This window comes from Cucurbita moschata, unplaced genomic scaffold (assembly GCF_002738365.1).
Source record: "Cucurbita moschata cultivar Rifu unplaced genomic scaffold, Cmos_1.0 Cmo_Scf00013, whole genome shotgun sequence".
In the NCBI taxonomy this organism is placed as follows: Eukaryota; Viridiplantae; Streptophyta; class Magnoliopsida; order Cucurbitales; family Cucurbitaceae; genus Cucurbita; species Cucurbita moschata.
In genome coordinates, this window is record NW_019268529.1 from 1,554,705 (window position 1) to 1,576,804 (window position 22,100).

Below are 22,100 nucleotides of genomic sequence, written 5' to 3' on the forward strand. Positions count from 1 at the left end.
CATTTGTTAATTAAAAGGTTGACGTAATCATATATTCATATATATTTTGTATATTTATACAGGTGAATAAAGTGATACATGTCTTATTCATGCTAAGGATGAACTTGAAGATGACACCTTATTTACATGATAAACTTGAAGCCAGACTTGTGAATTTTGTATTTTGTGAACTACTTTATTTTTTGTACTAAAAAAACGTTTATTTTCTAATGTGTAAGTACATTATCAAACTTGAATTAAGACGGTAGACTTTTTTTTTTTTTTTTTTTGTATTTAATNTGTTATAAAATATCATTCTATGTATGTGAATTTCAAAATTAGTCCAAAGTAAATTAGCCGAGGAAAAAAACTATACCTTATATAGCAATGACCCAGAGATATAATGAAATTTATATAAAAAAAATAAATGCTATCAAATATGCATTACAATAATTAAAATAATTATAAATGTTTCATTATCTAGATATAGCAGAAAATTGAAGTTATAAATACTATATTATAGCATTAAAAAAGTGCTATTATAAATTAAAGATAGCATACTATTTCAGCTATAATAAACATATTATAGTTTAATACAAAATGCTATAAAATGTTTTCATAGCTTATACTATATTATAGCATCAATTATAAAAAAAACGCTATAAAAAGTCTCAGATTTTTAATAACATGAGCTGTCACGACGTACGAAAAATACTATAAAAAATTTACGATAACATTTTTTTTTTTGTTAGCTATCGTACTTATTATTTCTTGTAGTGACAAGAAACGAAATGCTTGTGAATAGTCTGGTTAGAGGAATATGTTTTCACCATCCACCGTTGCTTTGTTCTTGGCATTGATATGTTTAACTTTTCTCGCCAATGGATTGATAGAAGCATCACAAAGAATAGAACTGGAGGACTATAAAACTTCTTTCCGTGCATATATTTTTAGTGATCGTTACAAACTTTGAAGGACAAGTCAAGCCAATCTTAAAAATAGAATAGAGCGTCGGTTAAGGCCAACTAAGTAAGTGGTCTTACTATCGGCATGATTATATTTGATATTGACACGTGCCCCTGTGGTTCTGCATGTGTCATATATATTGATATGTGTGAATTGTTTATGGATCAATATGCTTATGACATGATATGTATATGTTATAATATGTGAATTGTATGATAATACTTACGGTACGATGTGCTCAATGATATGTTTGAGATAGGATACGAGAAGGATGCACTAAATGTAATGTAATGTAATGATAGGAGTAAGATATGTTCATGAAACGTATCGAAGTGCTATGGACATAAGAGATTGATAACGATATGGTCATGATCGATTGATAAAAAAATATAGTTAGGTTATGGGTAGAAATGGATAGAGTTATGATAGATTGATAGAACGATAGCGTTAAGACACGTTTTTGTAACGATATGACTAAGGTACGTTCATGTAACGATATGATTGTGATGTGTATAAGAATGTTAAGGCTATGATAAGTTAGGGAACGATATGACCTGATATGATATGATATGATTACGATACGACATGTGAATAACGTGTATATATATATATCTATCTATATTGTAACGACCCGGGAAAGAAAGAAAGAAAAAATATATATATATATATAATAAATAAATGAAAACGAGAAAACAAAAAAAAAAAAAAAAAACCCAGTCGCCGGAAAACCCGCGAGTTTTCCGGCGACCGCCGAGTTTCGCGGAACCCACGCGAAACGACGGCCACAGCACGCCCACCCTCAGCCCAGCATCTTCAGAACACCTGCAAAGGGAGAAAAGAGAGAAAATTTAGAGAGAGAGAGAGATTTCGGACAAACGTCGGCGAGTGTCTAGTTTCTCCGACGAGCCCTCAAACCACCCTTAAACCGACACCAAACGACCTGTTACTACCGTAAGAGAGATCCCTAACGAAAGCACAATAACTCAGTGTGCGTTTTGGGTTATTTCGTAATCGTCGTCGTCGGTTACCGAGGTCGGAAAGTTAGGTTTCTTAATCGATTCTTAGATCTATGGCTTTTAGGCCGCAAAACTCCCAAAAAGGAAAGAAGGACGACGAACAAAGAGGAAAAGGGAAGGAAGAGGACCGAAATCGGCAACGAAAACGCCGCGGGAAGGAGAGAGAAAGCTCGCCGGAAAATCGGCCAAAGTCGGGTAAGGAAGACGAGATCCACGGATCCGGGTCAACCCGAACCCAGAACCCGGGAGAGCCAGCCCGTTCCTCCCTTGGCCTCTGCCTTCGGCCCAGCCCAACTACAGCGGCCCAAACCTCAAACCGGCCCAGAAGCTACGGTTCAGTTGAACCAACCCAGACTAGACCCACGGTCCAATTGAGCCGGCCTGCAAACCAAACACTTGCGGCCCAGCCCAGTAAGCTGAGGCCCAACGTTTAGCCTTGGCCCAGTAGCCTTCCACAGCCGCGACCCGAACCGGATTGCGACCTGCGCTTCGACCCGACACTACCGCCCGACGTGGCTTTCTCTGCGGCTGCCACGTGTCACACAGCGGCGCGGCAGTCCTCGGCTCGGCTCGGCGCAAACGGCTCGGGCTCCCTCCGGTGACGCTCCGGCGGCTCCAGCGGCTGTTCGGCTCGGCTCACCTGTTTTCAGTCCGGTTTCCATTGTTTCGACCCTCTCGAATCTGTTTTCGGCCCCGATTAAGGTATCTGAGGCCGTTTTAGAGCCGTATTTCACATTTAGTAAATTATAGGTAAATTAATTGTGAAATACTAACGGAAAGTGGTGAACGGTGTGATAGGAAACAAACCCCAGCGAAGTAGGAAACAGCTCTCACGGAACGGGAGCTTACGTTTAGCTATTTAGGGAGTACTTCGGCCGAGGCCAACCAAGTAAGTGGCCTTACTATAGGATGGGCTAAATAAATTGTATGATGCTTGATGATATGTGCCGGTTTATACATATTTTGTTGAGTGACGCTTAATATGCTTGACGCACGTTGTGGCATTATGATGAGCATGATGATTGCATGATTTTTACCTTAATATGATGATGTTTTCCATATTGAGCATGTTAGATAATGATGAGTGCCATATTGCATCATGTCGTTAGATCGACGTAGGACACAACCCTAAGAGCATGAAAATGATATTAATATAAATATCCACGATATGCGTTACCTAGGGTAACAAAGAGATGAGACTAGAGGGTTGTGTCAGAAGAGACATTACGATGGATTTAGAGGGACCTCATGCATTTTGTATGTTCATAAGCATAGGGCTACTTCCTCTAGAGATGATGAGTGCGGACGTGCACCGTATGATGAGCGCGTATGCGCACAGGTGTGAAAGCACACAGATGAGGGTGTTCATGAGGCGCATGACACTATGGGGTTCCGCTGACCTCCGGACGTCGCTACAGATTAGCTTGACCAGAGGGTCCAGGGGGTGTGCGAGCGCCCTGGGGACTCACACTCGCACGTGTGAGTCGTGTGTAGGGAAGTACTACACATCCAATTTGTCCGAGACTGGAGGCCACCCCTAAGATGATTAGAGATAGGTCCCTATTCATGATTGCATGTGTTTGCATTAGCATGGCCCCTATAGTGGGGCCACTTACTGAGTATTCTTTGAAATACTCAGGCCGTGTGCCACATCATTTTTCAGGTAAAGGCGAGGCGCACTTGTACGGAGGACGGCGGCATCGCGAGCAGAGACTGTGGCACGTGCATAGGGTAGACTCATATTTAAATTTCTAGTCTTAAGTTAGAATAGGTTGTTTTGCATTTCATTGTTTTAAATTATTTTGTATTTGTTTTTGTTTCTCTAAATTTCAGTATTTCATATTTAAACACGTAAAACCATGGCAGTGTTTTTCAGAGGAGAAGTTGTTTTAAACGTTTTCTTGAAAATTTTCATTATCAATTATGTTCATGTAAGAGTTATATTTCCGCATTATGGATGAGCATGAGACGTTAGTAGCGACTCTAAGTATGTGGAAATTTAGGGTCGTTACATATATATATTAATATGTTGTGATATGATATGAGATATGTTATGGTACGAGATATGTGAGAAATTGACATGTTTATGATATGATATATTGTGATGCGATATGTTATGATATGATATGTATATGATGAAAATTGTTATGTCTGGAAGCATGGAATTCTATGATATGATATATTTATGTAATTTGAATGATATGATATGTTTGACATGCAAAACAAAGAATTAGCATGAAATACAACCTCGACGTATGCATGAAAGATATGATAAATGATATGATAAACGAAATGTGAAATGATACGAAGAACAACATTATATGTACGAAATGCTAATGAGGTTGTATTAAATGATAATGAAAATGTAAAAATATTGGACTTCATGCATTATTGTGTGCTCATGCATTGAGGGATACCATTTACCCTTCATGATAGTACAGACGCATACATTACGAGGTTGGAAAACGATCATTATGGTTATCATAATGCTACGATGACCATATAGGAGAACGATCATTATGTTTATCATGATGCTGCAACAGTCAGGCATGAGAACGATCATTATGTTTAACCTAATGCTGCTGTGACGGTTACTAGTTCTAATGGGTGTCTGGTCTAAGGAGCTCCTAGAGTATGCTCGCCCGACAAGGAAAGTGGCTCAGCGGTGTGCGAACTAACTAGTGAGTCCATACTCGCACGTATGTGTTGTATGTAGAGTATATGGTACACATCCAAGTTACCCATTAGGACAGTGCCGTAGAAAAATAGACTAATATGATAGGTCCCGTCATTGCATTCGCATATTCTTGCATTTAACTCCCAATAGTGGGGTCACTAAATATTTTTTTAAATACTCAAATCACGTGCTACTTCTATTTCAGGTTAAGGTAAGATATTCTTGTACGACTGATGACGGCATCGCAACTCGAGACCATAACACATGCATAGGGTAGTCATATTTATTTTCTTAGACTTAGTCTAGAATATGATGTTTTTAATTTATACGTTTATTTATTTTCTTTAGTTTTTTGTTATGTCATTTTTAAAGATGTTTTCAAAATACGTAAGTCCATGACGGTGTTTAAGATGAAGGTGACGTTTTATGAAAGTTTAATTGAAGTATTTCCGCATTCAATATTCATGATATGTATACAGTAGCGACTTTAAATTAAGTAGAAAATTTCAAGTCGTTACAAGTAACACGTGGTTCGAGATTTTAAAATAATCAATAAGTAACCTCATTCTTGGGTCCTGAAATGCAATCGCATACAATCATTGTGGGACCTATAAGTAACCTTATTGTTGGAGTCGGAAAATATTTGTTGTATTTTGTAAGTTGTAATCCTAAGCGTTGTTTTGTAGACCTAAATTATTTTGAGTAAAACTAAATATATGTATTTGCTGTCACTATCTTAGTTTCTAATGTTATCATGTTTTTAAAAGAATAAAATTTGGATCGAGTCGAGTTTTTCGTAAGCCTCATGTAGTACGTGATAGTATGGACTCGAGTCTTTAAAAAACGTCGGGCAAGAACAATATTTAGTAGCCTCATTATTTTAATATGTAATTACAAATATAATATGGTTTGGTAGACAAGATTGATTAATTAATTTTATAATCTTCTAAATTAATCTTGTATTCTTCTAATTAATAGTTGACTTAAATATTAATATAGAGACAATCATTGTAAATGTAAGCCAACGCTGAGCTGACTCATGACCTTATCTGTTTGTATGGAGCAATATTAATATATATATATATATATTAAGGTTAAAGAATTATAGTGAAATAAATTAAATTTATTGCTTAAAATAGAGATTTGGAAAATTAGAGAGTAAAATAGAGGTCCAAAAACACTCCAATGAAGATCGAAACCCACAACCAGATGTCGAAATGACCTGTCCTCGATGTACTTTGTCGAATTTCAATATGAGTTTTGAGTTTTTAGAACCTCTCGGATCTATCGTTGTAGGCATCAACGTGTCGTAAAACTTCATAGAAGGGAAGGCGAGAGGTTGACAGAGAGGTAGAGAAGGAAAAAGGATGAGAAACGATATAAAAAACAACGTACAAAGGAGAGAGAAAACTACGAAAAATTGTGAGGAGTCTAGTAAAGAAGACGAGATGTGACGGATCCGAATCCGGTCAAATACGACCCACAACCCAACCTGTAGCAACACCTGAGCACAACCCATTTACCCTTTGGCTTAAACGTTCGCGGCCCAATCCATTTCGAACTAGAACCCATATCAGCCTGCAACCACAACCCGTGTACGTGCACGACCCACGATCCATACACTCGTACGCGACCCACGCCTTGACCTGAAACTACTTGCACACGCATCGACCTCCTGTTGCACGACATCTCGACTATTCAGATTCAGCGACTGGAATCGGCTTGGCTCACTCAGCTCTGCAGCTCAAAATCTCGGCTATTCAGATTGGTAAACAAATTTAGACCTAATTTACACTGTCCTAACCCTCCCAAACCTGATTTTGACCCTAAATAAGGTAATTGAGGTCATTATAATGCCATATTTCACAAATTTAAGTTGAATTTATATTAGAATTGTTAAATACTAATGGAAGGCGATGAACGACCTAATAGGAAACGACAACCGGTGATAGTTTGGAACACTTTCAAGGAACGGGAGCTAACGTGCTCAAATTAGGGAGAACGCCAGCTAAGCTCAACTAAGTAAGTGGCCCTACCGTTGTTGGTTATAATTGTGTGTTGTATGATGACACATGTATGTGGTTTCGCAAGTGTCATAGGCCGTATATGCAAACTATTATGAAATGATATGCAAATGTTATGCGATGTGATTGTTATGCTATATTTGATGAATTGATATGTTTTACAATACGTTATGTTATGATATGATATGTTGAGGACATGCTCAAGATTGTTATGTGATTGTTATGATGTGTGATACGATATGTGCACAATATGGATTGTTATGTCTGAGAGCACGAAAGAATTATGATATGGTTGATATGTGACATGAATGAAATGTTATGATTGACATGTAAAACGACGAACTAACATGAAATATAACTCTGACATATGCATGAAAATTATGATAAATGATATGAGAAATGCTACGAGAAATGATATGATATGTATGAACGCTAGCGGGGTTGTATTAATGATAATTAAAATGGAAAAATGTTAGGACCTCATGTATTTTTTTGTGCTCGTGCATCGAGGGATACCCCTATTCCTTCACGATAGTATGAATGCGTACACTATGAGGTAGGGAAACAATCATTATATTTACCATAATGTTGTCGTGACGGTCGCTACTCCTAACGGGTGACTGACATCAACAACTACCAAAGAATGCTCGCCCGATCAAAAAGGGGCCCATGGTGCAAACTGATTGGTGGGTCCATACTTGCACGTGTGGATCGTGTGTAGGAAAATTAAGTACACATCCAAGTTGCTCGTTAGGACAGCTGTTGTAGAAAAACAAACTGTTATGATAGGTCCCATTCATGAAATTGTGGGTGTTTGCATTTAACCTCAATAGGGGGTTGCTTACTGAGTATACCTTAAAATACTCAAGTCATATGCTACTTTACTTTTCAGGAAAAAGAAATGTGCCCTGGTACGACTAACTATGAGACTATGGCACATGCTTAAGATAGTTTCATATTTAAATTTAGTATACTATAAGTTAGTATAGGTTAACTGCATTTCCATTTAGTAGTATACAGGTTAGTACAGGGTATTTCATTCTACGTTGTTTTCCCTTTTTGTTTCAAATTGTAATAGTTCGTTTAAGGGCCTTAAATGAAGCGTGCAAAACCAAGGTTAATTTTATTATAAAGTTTCAATTAAATTATTTCCGCATTGGTATACAATAGCAATCTTAAGTTAAAGTAGAAAATTTAGGATAGTTACATCCTTAAACTTTAATTACTTAAAACTCAAATCAATAAAACATGAAAATTATAAACGGATTAAGGAATTAATTAAAAAATATCCTTTACATATGCTAGGGGTGTACATTTAACCCGACAACTCGGACCAATCCAATCGGATTGGGTTGAGTTGGATTAGCATTTCGAGTAGAGTTGGGTCCATCTTCTCTGAACCCAAACTGAATCGGTTTGGTTTTGGGTTCATGGGTAAAACCTTCAAGTTGACCCGAGCCAAACAAAAATATATAAAATATATTAAGAATTTTTTTTGTACTAATGAGTTTGCCAGAGTGGTACTGAGGCCTTTCCAGGAAGACTTGGGTGTTTTTTTTTGGTAGATAATTATAGATGGATAGGGTGGGTAAGTTTATTCACTTATTTTAAACTTTGAGGATTGGATAGGTTTATTCACTTATTTTGAATTTTCGGGATTTTATACTATTTTTAAGGTTTATTCACTTGGGTAAAAAAAAATCCTCCTGACCCCAACCCAGACCATGTACACCCCTAACATATGCTGTAAATTTTATAGATTGATGGGTTGGGTCAGGTTTATTCACTTATTTTGAACTCCTACCATTACACCCTCGGTAAATTTTATAGATCGATGGTTGGGTCAGATTTATTCACTCTTATTTTGAACTTTTTGGATTTTATCCCATTTTTAGGTTTATTCACTTTATATTTTGAATTTGTTTTATTTATCTTTTTAGATTTTATATTATTTTTAGGTTTTTTCACTTTGTATTTTGAATATGTTTTATTTATTTATTGACCATGTACACCCCTTAACATATGCGGTAAATTTTATAGATTGATGGGTTAGGTCAGGTTTATTCACGAACTTTTTAGATTTTATACTAAATGGTTATTTTAAATTTATTTTATTTATTTATTATTATTATTATTATTATTTTTTCAAATTTAAACTTTTGGGTACCATGCACACCCCTAACATCTATAAATTAATAGCCTATAAACCATTAATTAATTAATTTCCATGCCTTTTTCCTTCTTCCTCCCCCAATCTCCATCTGTTTCTTCGCCCCAAGTCTTTTTCCTCTTGCATTGTAACCAAAAGCCACACCCAGCGGAGGCTCTGCGCTCATCTCCGCCACCACCACCACCACCTCTTCCTCCTACTCCATTTTTTTCTCTTTCAATCTCTGCCTTTTCCTCTTATTCCATTCAGATTGTGGCTTCCAACAATGGTTTCCGACTCGGAGCTCATCAGCCGGCTCCGGGAGTTGCTTCGGAATTCCGACCTCAATACCACTACCACTGCTATCGTCCGCCGGAAGCTCGAGGAGGATTTTTCCATTGATTTGTCCGATAAGAAGCAGTTTATTAGGGAACAGGTCGACTTGTTCCTCCACACTGAGCACCAGAGAGTCGATGAAGAAGATGGCGGCGACTGCGAAGTCGACCAGGAGGATGGAGATGATAATTCGAAGATGGAAGAGGAGGATGGAGATAGTGGAGACGGAGATAACTACAACGACGACGACAGAAAGAGTAAAACGGGGTGAGTGTGATTGATGGAATTTTGCGATTGTAAGTACAACGGCTTTCAGTTCAGTGTTGGATTTTGTTTGGTAAATAACTCTAATGTACGGTTTCTCTCTTGGGAGTAATGTGTAAACACCATGAATTGATTCCTTTTCATACTGAAACTAGTGGCAAGATTGTGGAATTCAACACCGGAGCTTATACCCGCAATTGTGATTACGCCTTCTTGCATATTCGCATTTATAATTCATAACCATTATCGAACCATTGTAAATTGTACTTTCTTTTCGTTCTCTGTCGATTCTTTACTTTAATGTTAGAATTTGGTTTTTTTCTTCTACTCGACGAATTCAGCATTCTCAGTTTAACAACAAAAGAATCAGCCATTATTTAAGAACAAATGAGTTTTTTGGGAGAAAAAACTTGAAATATTTAAGTACCGCAGAGCTTCATAGGTGCCCTTTTCATTGACATGTGCAAGTATTATTCAATTCTTGATATTAATTCTTGTTTGTTGTTGTAATTCTCTGATTAGATGGTGTTATTAGCTTTAGCTTCTGTTTTCTTAGTATTCGGCTTTCTAGTCCCATTCTAAAGGGAGTTTTAAGTGGGAACTTTTCATATATAAATGAAATGTTTATATGTTTTGTAAGAGAATAAGTAGGCCATCGAAATTTCTATTTGTGACCATCTTTGATGATTAAATTATTGCTCTTTGTAATGCAGTTCTAACGAGCTTGGTAAAGAGGTGAAGAAAAGAGGGGGTGGTTTTAGCAAGCTATGTAGCCTCTCCCCACAACTACAGGAATTTATAGGAGTTCCTGAAATGGCAAGGACTGAGGTACATCTTGAGAGTAATTTTTCACCTTTTTTTCTCAATCTTCTCAATATACCATTGACGATCATGTCATTTCCTTCTAATACAGTGATTGCTATCATTGTTTCAGGTTGTGAAGCAACTATGGAACCACATTAGAGAGAAGAATTTGCAAGACCCCAGTAATAGGAGAAATATTCTCTGTGATGAACCATTTAAAGCACTCTTTGGTGTTAATTCCATCGACATGTTTCAAATGAATAAAGCTCTATCAAAGCATATTTGGCCGTTGGAATCAAATGACGGTGTGTTTTTATAGCTTCACTTTTGTTGCTAATATTATGCTACTGTTCCCTCAGATGTTTGAACTTACCGTTGCTTTTAATTGTTAACTAAAGCCATTTCGTTAAACTAATTCTTGATGTCAATCTGGCTTCTATGGAACCTTAAGTGCTATTTCAATTTTGATTCTTGGATTTTCTTATATATATATTAATCCCAATGGGTACTAGGACGCTTATTTTATATGAAATAAAGTTTTTGTCTGCATGCATCTTACTTTAGGGTAATACTTGCCACTGCAAAACCCTGAACTTTATTCTGATGAAACTGAGCTACAAACCTTATTGATATATTTTTTTTAATAACATTTCTTTTACCTGGATACAGTTACTCCAGCCAAATCGAGTCAGAAGGAAAAGCAGCAAAAGGAGAAGCCACAAAAGAAGAAGCGGCGGAAGCAAGGAAAAGAAGAAGGTAGATAAACAAATTAGTTATTTTTATTTGAAATTTTATTACTGTTCATGGCAAGAGACCTCCAGTAGGAATAACTGTAACTAAGTACCCAAAAATAAGATTCTAAAATCATTATTCAAATGCACCTCATTAAAATTTAGTGATGTTAGTAGGATAAAATCTGAATTATTCAGATAATACCAAGAAGCCGCATAAAGTTTAATCAATTAGGATCTCTCTTCCTTTATCTTTGAAGATCCATTGTTTTCTTTGGAATCATATATCCCAAAATGTTGCTCATTAATCCATAATATCCATGAAAAACCAAGGCCAAATGCTATATCCCAGATGTTACTGCTGTAAGATAAAAAAAAAGAAAAAAAAAAAGAAAAAAAAGAAAACTGATTTAGAGCTTCTTCTGATTTCTTGCCTAAGCATCACCATCTTGGATAAGTTTCCAGATAGGGGCACCTTGCAATCCTTAAGCTAAATTTGGCCCTTCCAAGTACACTAGCCAAATCGAAGTATTTACCTTTTTTAAGGACATTTTAAGGGTGCCTTTGGTTGGTTATCCGAGAATAAAAATTTGAAAATAAGAGATTCGATGAAAATAAAAATTTTATTTTTTGTTTTTAGTGTTTTTGGATATATGCTTGGCAGTAGGTTTAGATACTCGTTGTGCCCGATAGTTCTAGAAACAAGCCTGAGGAGAATATTCACCACCAACAAAAAGAGGAAGGGAGAAAGGGGGTTTCCGTGCCTGAGACTTCTTGAGGCCTGAATTCACCCCTTAGGCCTATCATTCATGAGGATGGAATGCTTAACCGATCTAGTACAACTTCAGATCCAAGATCTCCACTTATTCTCAAATCCTTTCTTGCCCAAGACCTAGTCTAGAAAGTTCCAATCTACATGGTCATGGGCCTTTACAAAATCATTTTAAAATAGACTCCTCCCTCTTTTCGACCTTTATAATCTTCAATAGCTTCCTTAGCTATTAGAGCTTGATAATGACGTTGTCTTCTTGCAATAAAAGCGCTCTAAGTCACTAATATTGTCAAATGGAGAACTCTTTTCAATCGATTGGCTAACACCTTCGCTATTATCTTATATGCACTAGTCACTCGGTTGATGGGCCTAAAGTCTTGACCTTATTTGCTTGATCTTTCTTGGGAATGAGGCACACAAAATTTTCAATCGAAGAACTGTCCAGGATACCTTTTTCTTAAAACTCCCTAAACATTTGCTCGAGATCCTCCTTAATAACTTCCCAATTTGGACTTCCAGAAGGCCTTATAAAGCTCCTCCAACGGACTTGAGGATATCAAATGATGTGACAAAGATTTAATTGAGAGTATACTTGAAGGATCAAGAGAACTATGTCAAAACATATGGTTAATATTCCATTCTTTTTACAAATTTATACCATTTTCGGGATAGAGAAAGAATGAATGCTTGTATGCTTCATTTGTGCTTAAACCTTTCTTAAAAAAAGGTCATAGTAGGACTTTGATATTTTGATATTTTAGCCTAGTTAATTTTCCTTTTCCGAAATGCATATAGTCATGTTTCTAGAATTTGCTGAATAGGATCTAGCAGGGTAGAGAAGGGACTTCCTGGAAAATTTTCCAACCTTTTTTCAAACTGCCAAGCATTTTCTCTTTCCTTGTGGACAATCTGCAGGTTCTGACTTCTGCACAAAGATCCAGCCACCTGGAATAGGGCATTTCCTCATCCTGTGGGTTTAGTCTGAAAACCAAATTTTAAGGCAAGGTATCTTGATCCCAACAAATGGTGATCCATCTACTTTACTCTCCTCCAAGTAATGGAAAGGGACAAAGAAATTGAGCAATTACACTATATTAACCAAAACATTGTAATCCAGTTACCCTTAGTTATCAACAACAAAAAAAGGAAGTTTTGTTTGCACCTGCTATATGAATAAGTACTAATGAGATGCTTTTTTTGCAATTTTTTTTTTTTTTGATAAGAGACAATTTCATTGATGAGTGAAATTTACAAGAGGGATGTATAATCCATGATGTTTACAAAAGACCTTCCCAATTTGCATCGAGGGAGGTATAACTATAGGAAGTAAAAATATTAGACAGCTTACACCAAGATATAGCTTGGTAAACAACATTTAGATGACATGATTAGAAAAAGAAGTTTTGGCATCCAAATTCATGTAGATGACATGATTAGATCTTGACCTCATCATCAATTGGGAAAGGACATTCTCCTTTAGTAAATTATCCAACATAATTGTTTCCGAATGAAATATAAAAGATGTAAACTTTACATTATTCTTTTTCCAGTTTACAGCTAAATGAAGGTTCTACTAATATCTAATAAACGTTCTTTTTTCTAGATTCTGATGACTCTGAGAGAGAGGTGAAGCGGCAAAAGAAAGGAAAATCTGGTTTCCTTGCTCCTCTTCAACTTTCAGATGCTCTGGTGACATTTCTTGGTACAGGAGAGAATGCATTGTCTCGCTCTGAAGTAGTGAAAAGAATGTGGGATTACATGAAGCAAAACAATCTTCAGGTATTGGCCTTCGCAAAGATTCTTTGATAGTATAGCAACACTAAATGCTCTTATCAATTGAGGGATAACCGGCTAGTATCTTATTTGAGAAATTAGAAACAAAAATGCGAGTCTTTGAAGACAAGAGTTTGGACATGCTTGATTTTAATATTTCTGTAGGCCTTCAAATCATATGCCTCTATACATCTATCATCCATGGCTGGTGCTTTCACTTCGGTGATCAACTTGGTTGCTTCTTATTGCATTTGACTTGCACATTCTTTTATGATGCATTATCGCTCCAAACCAATGTGATTTGTCACAAAAATTTATTGTTCTTACCTAGAAATAGTTTTCAAGCTATGTAGTTATATTTTCCGTTTCCTATGTATTTGTTATATATAATTGTATCTATTTTTAAAAACTTTTTAGAATATGCGGATTCTCTCTGGTGAAATCGTTTTACATGCCTGAGCTCTCGATCTTCGGACAGTTTTTTCTCCCTTTTTTGCTTGTTTCTTTTGAGTATGGCTTGAGCTTATAGAAACGCAACTTATTATAGTGGAATAATGTTCTAGTTTTTGGACTTCCAGTTATAAAGATTATTATTATTATTTCAATTATTCTTGTTCCTTTTCATTTTATGAATGAAAATTCCATATTACTGGAACTTGGAGAGTTCTAATAGTTGAATGAAAAGTTACAAGAGGAACACTCCTCCTTAAGGGAACTTTCAAGAAGTTGTTCCAATTCGAATGAATAAAAATCGTGATCACAACAGGCTAGAGAGAGTAGACCAATTGTAGGCTTGGAGCTCATAAGATTTGTCCCTTTCTCTCTTCTGCTCCCTACTTTCTCTCTCGTACTTTTGCATGGACTTGTATTAGTAGTCATCATAACGTCATAGGCAATACTTGGCTGAGGAATCTTTCCTTATTTGAATTTGATATTTATGGTCTTTGAGTAGGGCAGTCTCTAGATATATAGCCTTTTAGGTATTTCATTGCATCAGGTGATGTGGGGAGGCTTCACTGGCTGGCTGGCTAACTTTGTGCTTTGTGCTTTGTGATGTCGTTATGTTGCCTTGTTATATGTTAAATAATTAAATGTACTCTAATTCAAAAGTTTGAACTTTTGGATCTTGAATATCTGACTATATACTTTGTTGACGCCATGTTGTTGATTGAAACTTGAAAATTTCAAAAAGTTGTCTGCCTATTTGTCTTAATTTTACTGATATTCCATTCCATACCCAAAAAGTACAGTTAAATTGAACATTTTTACTAATTGATCATGTTCCACAAAGCTTTGAGTGCTTAAATGAACGCGGCAAAACAATTGTTGTTAGTGAACATGGAAATTTTGTTGTTTTGATGATGCATCACTTAACATCTGAATCTTTTTCTTATTGTTCATTCAGGATCCTTCTGACAAAAGGAGAATAATCTGTGATGAGAAGCTTAAAGAACTGTTTGATGTCGATTCGTTTAACGGCTTCACTGTGTCGAAACTGTTGGCCACTCATTTTGTAAAAAAGACGAAATAGTGAGTTTCTCCCACGTCGTCTTCGTTGATGCAAGAGAATCTGGAATTTTGGTTGAGATAAAGCTTTAGTCGCCTCTTCTTTCTGTGTAATTCTCTGGGATTCACCAACAAGGCAATGGAAAATGGGCTTTACTGACCTGGTATATGTTCCTGAACGTTGGTGGGTGCTGTGTTACAGAATCCTCTCTTCAGAATCGAATGGACTAACCATGTCTAATCTTCTATACTTTCTCTTAGCTTTCAAGCAGCAGCTTTAGTTAATTATAGAAGAAAATGTGAGCATTAGTTCGTGCAAATATGAAAAATTTCCACATGTTTGTCAACATTTGTTTTGTAATTATTCAGTCATTGCTTTTTCTTCTATACTTGGAATATTCATTTAAGTATGATTCACAATTTAAGGGTATTGGAGTTGTCCAAACTCTCACCAATTTAAGGATATGTGGTAGCTAGATGTTATTCACAAAGGCCACGTCCGCCTCTTTTCTAGTTTTAGCGTTGTCATGACATGAGGTTTCAAAACTCGGATTCGAGGCTAAAATACGAGGAAGATTTGATAAAAATTTAAATGAAATAAAAACAAACAAAACACTAAAATTAAAATCTAATTACTAGCGGTGGTGTTCAAATTTATTACAAAGGAGAAAAAGAGTTTGAGATACAATTATAAAATGAAATAGGAGAGATTCGAATATAAAAATGGATTGATGCTTTGGAATGAACATGTAACGACCGTTCTCCGACGCATCGAATCACGAATCGCTACGTGGATTCTAGGATAAAAAAATGGGAGACACAATAAAATTAATGTTACTGAAAAGCATTAGAAATCTAAATAGTTCCAAAACATAACGGGATTCGCGGAAACACAACAAAAGAAAAACAGTTACAAAATAGCATAAGTTTTCCCAAAATAAACATCAAAATGACATTAAAACGACATGGACAAAGAGGACTCGATCTAAGGGTCTCCACGGTAACCGCACGGCTCCACACATTCCCGCCACCGACATTGGTCTACTTAGCACCTGAAAAATAGCAACAACGTGGGATGAGTATAAAAATACTTAGTAAGCAACCTATTTGTAGGCTCTTATCGAACTTAATCCTATTCACGGAAACTTTGGCTATATGCTCGAATCTATCTCTAGCAAAGACTACTATGGTCTCAAAAGAAGACCCCATGGATTTTCATTGATATGGATTTTCTTCCATACCTAACTATCTACTGAACTTAAATCAGTGGATTTTTCCCTGATGGTGTCTGGCCTTAACTACTTGTTCCTGAGAATCAGTAACTACCCGTCACTATGCCCCGCCAGGCTGGGTCAGTAAACTACCTTTTTTACATCCCGGTCGGGTTTAGATCAGTAAAAGGTCATGGGTCTCCCCACTAGGCACCCCTGACGTGGTACTACAGTATGATACTTACTAAGGCCACCCATATCTACAATAGGTGACAACTAAAAGACGGTAACCCATAATCTACGAAATTCATAATTCACACTATCTAGCACATAGTAAAATAGTCCAATTCACACATGGGCAATAATGGGCTATCCACACCCCAAAACAAAACAGAACAAAGTATCAAGGCTCACATCGTATTTATCATGCAAATCAAGAAATAACAATCTATCTCGACTTCCTAGGAAACACATAAACCCAAACGCCTATCAGAGAAATTCACAATAATGCATGCGGAAGCTATATAACCCTAACTATAATCAAGGTATAAACACTCACGATATCGAAGTACCATAAATGAAACTAATGTTAACCAAACTCCTAAGTATAATACTAGATCATTTGCCTATACTCCAAATCGACTCCTACAAGCATTTCTTAGAACTTGCTCCATGCGGTTACTTACTTGTTGTAGACTTTTCGAGCTTGTTTCGGGTCTTCAACAAATTTCCAATTCGTTCAAAGATCTACAATTGGGTCCTACATTGAGAAAATATATCAAAACTATAGAAGTTGAATAGGATTCGAGTTAAAAATAGTCCAAATTTACGAGCATTGGCCTCTGAACGAGGGTCATGCATACCTTCGAGTCTGGTTTTGGGTAGTGGATCAGAATCTGCTAATTGGGTCGGGTCGGGTCCAACGGTTCGTTAAATCCAACGATCAGCTCCTTCTTTCCAGCGACTTTCCTTTCCTTCTTCAGCTTCTTCGACTCTTACCCATGTTCCCTTTTCTTTTTCCTTCTTATTTCAAAAACAGCTTGGTTCAACCCCCCTCCCTCGATTTATTGGCCTTTTACCGACAAGATTTAAAGAGAAGATTTTGGGTAGGTGGCAAACCTACCCACTGCCTTTTCATTTTTCTGCCCCTTCATATTTCTGTCTTTTCATATTTCATATATAAATTTATATATATATAAATATCTCTGTGACCGTGTAGCTCTCGAACACTCCACCACCTTGACCGACATCTTACACACGAAAAGGAAAAGGGAAGGGTTGAGTATAAAAATATACTCCGTAAGCAATCTACTCATGTAGTCTCCTGTCCCCTATCAAGGTGGACTTACACATAGTAGTGTCTCTTTATGTTGTCTACTTGTGTAGTCCCTCGTCCTCTATCAAGGTGGGTTTACGAGTCATCCCTCGTTTCTACACACCATAGTGACCCTATCTACTTATGTAGTCTCTCACCCCCTCTCAAGGTGAGTTTATTCTACACAGAGTAGTGGTTCTTCATGTTCTCTACTTATGTAGTCCCCTGACCCCTGTCAAGGTGGGTTTACGAGCCTCGACCTGTTTCTACACACAGTAGAGGTTCTCAACTGGACAACTACCCGTATAGTCCCTAGTCTCTCTCCGAGATTGGTTTACAAAGTCGCGGCGTTAGCGTTGATTCGTTTCTACACTTAATAGGAATTCTTGCCATGAATTAACTACCCATGTAGTCCTTAGTCTCTCTCTGAGACTGGTTTAATGGGATCGAGGTGCTAGTCTTGTCCCGACCCTACACTCAATAGTAACCCAAGTGACTTTGGAGTTTTGTTAAGCTATCTTAATCATGATTAGATATCATGGAGGTTTACTAGGTTCTTAGGGGCATCGAGGTGGTTTCAATCTCATTTCTTATTTTAGGACATTCAGGGTTAGCTCATCGAGCTAAACCAAACTCTAGATACACATGGGTCTAAACCTCTGATCTCTCACGATCCTAAGATGCAAGATCTATTAAAAACGTACTGATTAGGGCCAACATATAAAGTGCACTAACTGTAGTGTCCTAATGAGATTCTAGCTTTAAGAGTCCTTCTTAAGACTTAAGGCACGACCTAGACGAAAGTTGTAAAATGAGATTCATAAACCCTAATGAAAGCATATAGGTCATAACATGTAAACCTATCATAATTTCATAAATAAGTCTTTCTCAATATCATGAATAAGTGTCAAACATAATAGTATTATTTCATATAGAGCTCATAAAAACAATGAATGGTCATAAAAGGTTCATGGGGGCATTTTCGTTATTTTCCATCTGAATCATGGTTTATGCTCTAAACAAGTTTCAAATGCTTTGAAACCCTGCGTGGTCATTTATATCTTTATAAATAGGCCTACCATGTAAATTTTCAAGTCACTTGGAAGTTGATTTAGACAATGAATCAATATTTGGACATAGTATGGGTCAGTCATTTTACCCATTAAAATTAGGTCATCCATTAAAATTTCATGTACACGGGAGGTTATTTAACGGGTTAATTTTAACGATTATATTTTTCAAGCAAAACGTATCGTATATATCTCTAACTCCTAGTTCTTGTCCTAATTCTTCAATTTTTACTTTTTTTTTTTTTTTAATACTTATCTTAAGGTTCTAGTCTAATTCTAAGTGATTCTTAGTAGCCTTCGAGTCCTTTTAACAAAAACCCGCATTTCCTTCCCCTTAAGCTCACAAGATAGCTTTGAAGTGACGATTCTGTGTGATGTTTCAATTTAGGAATCAAGGGTCACTAATTTCTGGTCAACCTTCACGTCCTTCTTATTGGATAGAGGGTTCTAGACCTCCTTGGCTCTCGATTCCTCAATGAAAAAGTTCTATTTTATCACCACTAAACTAAAAAGATCTTCTACAAATTTGCTCGTTGAACTCCTAGAAACCGAATGGGATGTATCTTGTGGGCCAAATTTGCATGGAATCCCCTAATTGAATTCCCCCCTCCTTCCCAAATATGAATATCAAAAACTTGAATTGAGTCACGTTCACCCCTTGAGCCCAACATGTAGAAAGTGAAGTGATTTGGACTCAATCTGTGGAGTGTAGCTCCTAACTTTTGAAGAAAATCGAGATCCTAAAACTAAAAAACGAATCGCTTATAAATTGAGTTCGGGTGATCCTTAACTCATATTCTTGATGCCAAATGAAACCCTCTAATCCCCTTTTATAGTTAATGCTTTCATTTTCATTCTCATTCTCATTCTCATCCCAATATAATGCTAGCTCTTCATCATACCAAACATATAACATAAATTACCAAGGAAAAACATTACACGTAAAAAGTTAGTTGGTGGGTAGTTTATTGAGTGAATTAAATTTACATTGAATGGAGGGCAATATGGTACAATCACATTACATTACATATATCAAAAAAACACAAAATTTAAGGTTGTTTTAGAGAGAAAGAAGGGGGAATAAAGGGTTTAATTTAGTAATACAAACGGAAATCTCTCTTACAAATTAGAAAATGCATTCCAATTATAGTTAATATTATGAATTACACATCAAATTGGATCCCATTTTTAAAATTAAAATCAAAGAATTGTCTTAATCATCATCATTGTCACCAATCAAACAACCATATCTCATTAATCAAATGCTCATAAAATCAATACCTAGAGAGAGAGAAAAATAAAATTAACTTGAGATTCAAAAACAAAACAAAACAAAACAAAACAAAAAAATTAGCACGATGGGCCCATGTTCATGTTCCTACCATCCTCCGCGGTGGGTTCAGGCTTGTGTTGTGTTTGTGGGTGTTGCTCAACCAATGTCTGTTGGGGCTGAAGAAACAGCTGCACCTGAAGCGGTTGCGCTTCAATTTGGTAGCTATTATCAACAAACGTCCCCAATGTTAAATTAGACCCAGAGGAATTGATTTGGTTCCCAGCCGGGTCGAACCCATCGAACCTCATCAGCTCCTGTTGGCGTTGCGAATGATGTTGGGTTTGTGTTTGGTTTTGTTTCTGCTCATAAGCCCTAAACATCTCCTGCTGTTCTCTAGCAGCCACCGCCGCCGCCAATTGCTGCGCCTCAAACAACTGATTCTGATTCTGGGTCTGGGTCTGGGTCTGGGGCTGTTGAGGCGTGTCACGAATGAGCATCTGGTGGGATGATGAGGGAGCGGGCGCGGAATTGGGGATTCCAAGCATGGGGAACATGTTGTACGGAAGGAGAGCGGCGGCGGAGGCGGAGGAGGAGGAGGAGGAAGGGTGGTTTCCGGCAATGGGCGGCTGAAGAATTGGGAGCATAGCTTGAGAGCCAATGTAAGTAGAGAGCTCCTTTTTGGCGTTATAGAGATCTGTTTGCATTTGTTTCAGCTTGTGTTGTAGGACTGAAATAAGGCCGACACATCCGTACACAGGGTCACGCAAACGAAACTCTGCCTCGTAGGCTAATGAGTTCACTGCGTCCTCGCGCTGTGTGGCGTTCAATTCGTTCAATAGCTTTGTCACGTTGCTTGCACCGAATACCTTGTGCACATTGGCGAATTTCTGGGGCTGATCGGGTGGGAAATAGGGGGCGAATACGCACTCTTGCGTGCATTTTCGGCGGAGGAATTTGCAGGCTGCGCAGGGGGAGTTCGACGATGACATTGCCTTGCTTTCAATCAACAAACAAAATGCATTATTCAAAAACTAAAATCAAATCAAATCAAATCAAAAAAAAGGACCAGAAAATTCACCTCAAGGGGTTGGAAGGGTAGAGAAGGGCGGTGGATCCCATCTTGGAGTTTCACACACACACTTATATTTTATTTAATTCCCAAATTACCCCTCCCCCCTTTCTCCTCAAAATTAGCTACTAATCTTACTTATTTATCTTAATTTTATTCAAATCTTTTTTTCTCCACCGTATAAATCCCATCTTTGTTATTTATTTTTCAGATTAAGTTATAAATTTAGTTAAATTTTTGAGAAATTAGAATAAGTCTCCCATCCTCCAATATCCACAAAAATCTTACTTTTTTTTTTTAATCATTTTTAAAAGAAATTAATAAACATGAGATACATATTTAAAATTTAATATTCAATAGCTAGCAACCGGACTTGATCTAGACCACGACGTGCGCGCATGCCCTTAACCCGACTCGACAACTTGACTTGCCCTCCCTCTAGCTTTGGCTTGGCTCAACGTAGTCGACTAATTGTTTTGATCCACTTTTATTGTTTTGGACTCTATCTTATCTTTTGGATCCTCTTGGAATCACTTTTGATGCCATTGAGAGGGTTTTGAGGTTAGTAAGCTACCATTTTGTTGATTTTAAATAATTGGAACAAAGTTTCGGTTAGTTAATTGGAACTCCATGGGTACAGTTAAATTTCGAGGAGTAGGATATTTCCAGCTTTACGTTTTTGGGTTTGGTTGAATGATTTTAGATGTAGTCATGATATGAGCATTATATGATGATGCATGTATTTCTAGTATGTTATGTCACGTATGTGAATGCACCATGTTCATATTATGTCTATGAGGCCTCTTTGAGCGATGTATGATAATGTCATGTATACATATGCATGTTCATAGGGAAGTTATGTCATGAAATAATAAAAGTATGATGTGCATCATAACCATGTACTACACTTTTGAACTATGAGACCTCATGTTTGATGTATGTTCGAGCATAAGATATCTCCTTATAATGTTTAGTACAAACGCATACACCATGATATAGTAGCCGCTCTTTTTCTTCTGTTAGTGTTCGGCAACATGAGCGCGTGGTAGCCCATAGTCAGGCCTAGGGAAACGTATATGATCCTGCTTAGTGGGTTCGTGCAATCGTGTGTGAATCGTCTAAAAAAAAGTATTACATATCTAACCTTACCCAGAAAAGAAAGTAG

General features: G+C 37.0%; 2 protein-coding genes and 1 long non-coding RNA gene across 4 annotated transcripts; 1 reads left to right on the top strand and 2 right to left on the bottom strand.

Moving 5' to 3' along the window:
* The first annotated feature begins 8,896 nt into the window (after positions 1-8,896).
* On the top strand, positions 8,897-15,384 carry LOC111451187 (upstream activation factor subunit UAF30-like). Of its 2 annotated transcripts, none has more exons than XM_023091509.1 (6): positions 8,897-9,414; positions 10,125-10,239; positions 10,346-10,520; positions 10,885-10,971; positions 13,322-13,497; positions 14,897-15,384. In XM_023091509.1, exons 1-6 carry the CDS (start codon positions 9,098-9,100, stop codon positions 15,020-15,022), a joined length of 996 nt encoding a protein of 331 aa, XP_022947277.1. In that variant the 5' UTR covers positions 8,897-9,097; the 3' UTR covers positions 15,023-15,384. The 2 variants fall into 2 exon arrangements, with proteins under 2 accessions (XP_022947277.1, XP_022947278.1); XM_023091510.1 differs by having other exon boundaries at positions 10,885-10,966; positions 13,320-13,497.
* A 476-nt stretch (positions 15,385-15,860) lies between these two features.
* LOC111451189 lies at positions 15,861-17,225 on the bottom strand. Its single transcript, XR_002711942.1, has 3 exons — positions 17,072-17,225; positions 16,895-16,968; positions 15,861-16,049 (listed from the first exon to the last, which is right to left on the bottom strand). It is a non-coding gene; the product is annotated as an uncharacterized LOC111451189 (long non-coding RNA).
* A 2,718-nt stretch (positions 17,226-19,943) lies between these two features.
* Positions 19,944-20,855, bottom strand: LOC111451188 (LOB domain-containing protein 36-like). The gene has a single exon (XM_023091511.1). It carries the CDS (start codon positions 20,853-20,855, stop codon positions 19,944-19,946), a length of 912 nt encoding a protein of 303 aa, XP_022947279.1.
* Positions 20,856-22,100: the final 1,245 nt, after the last annotated feature.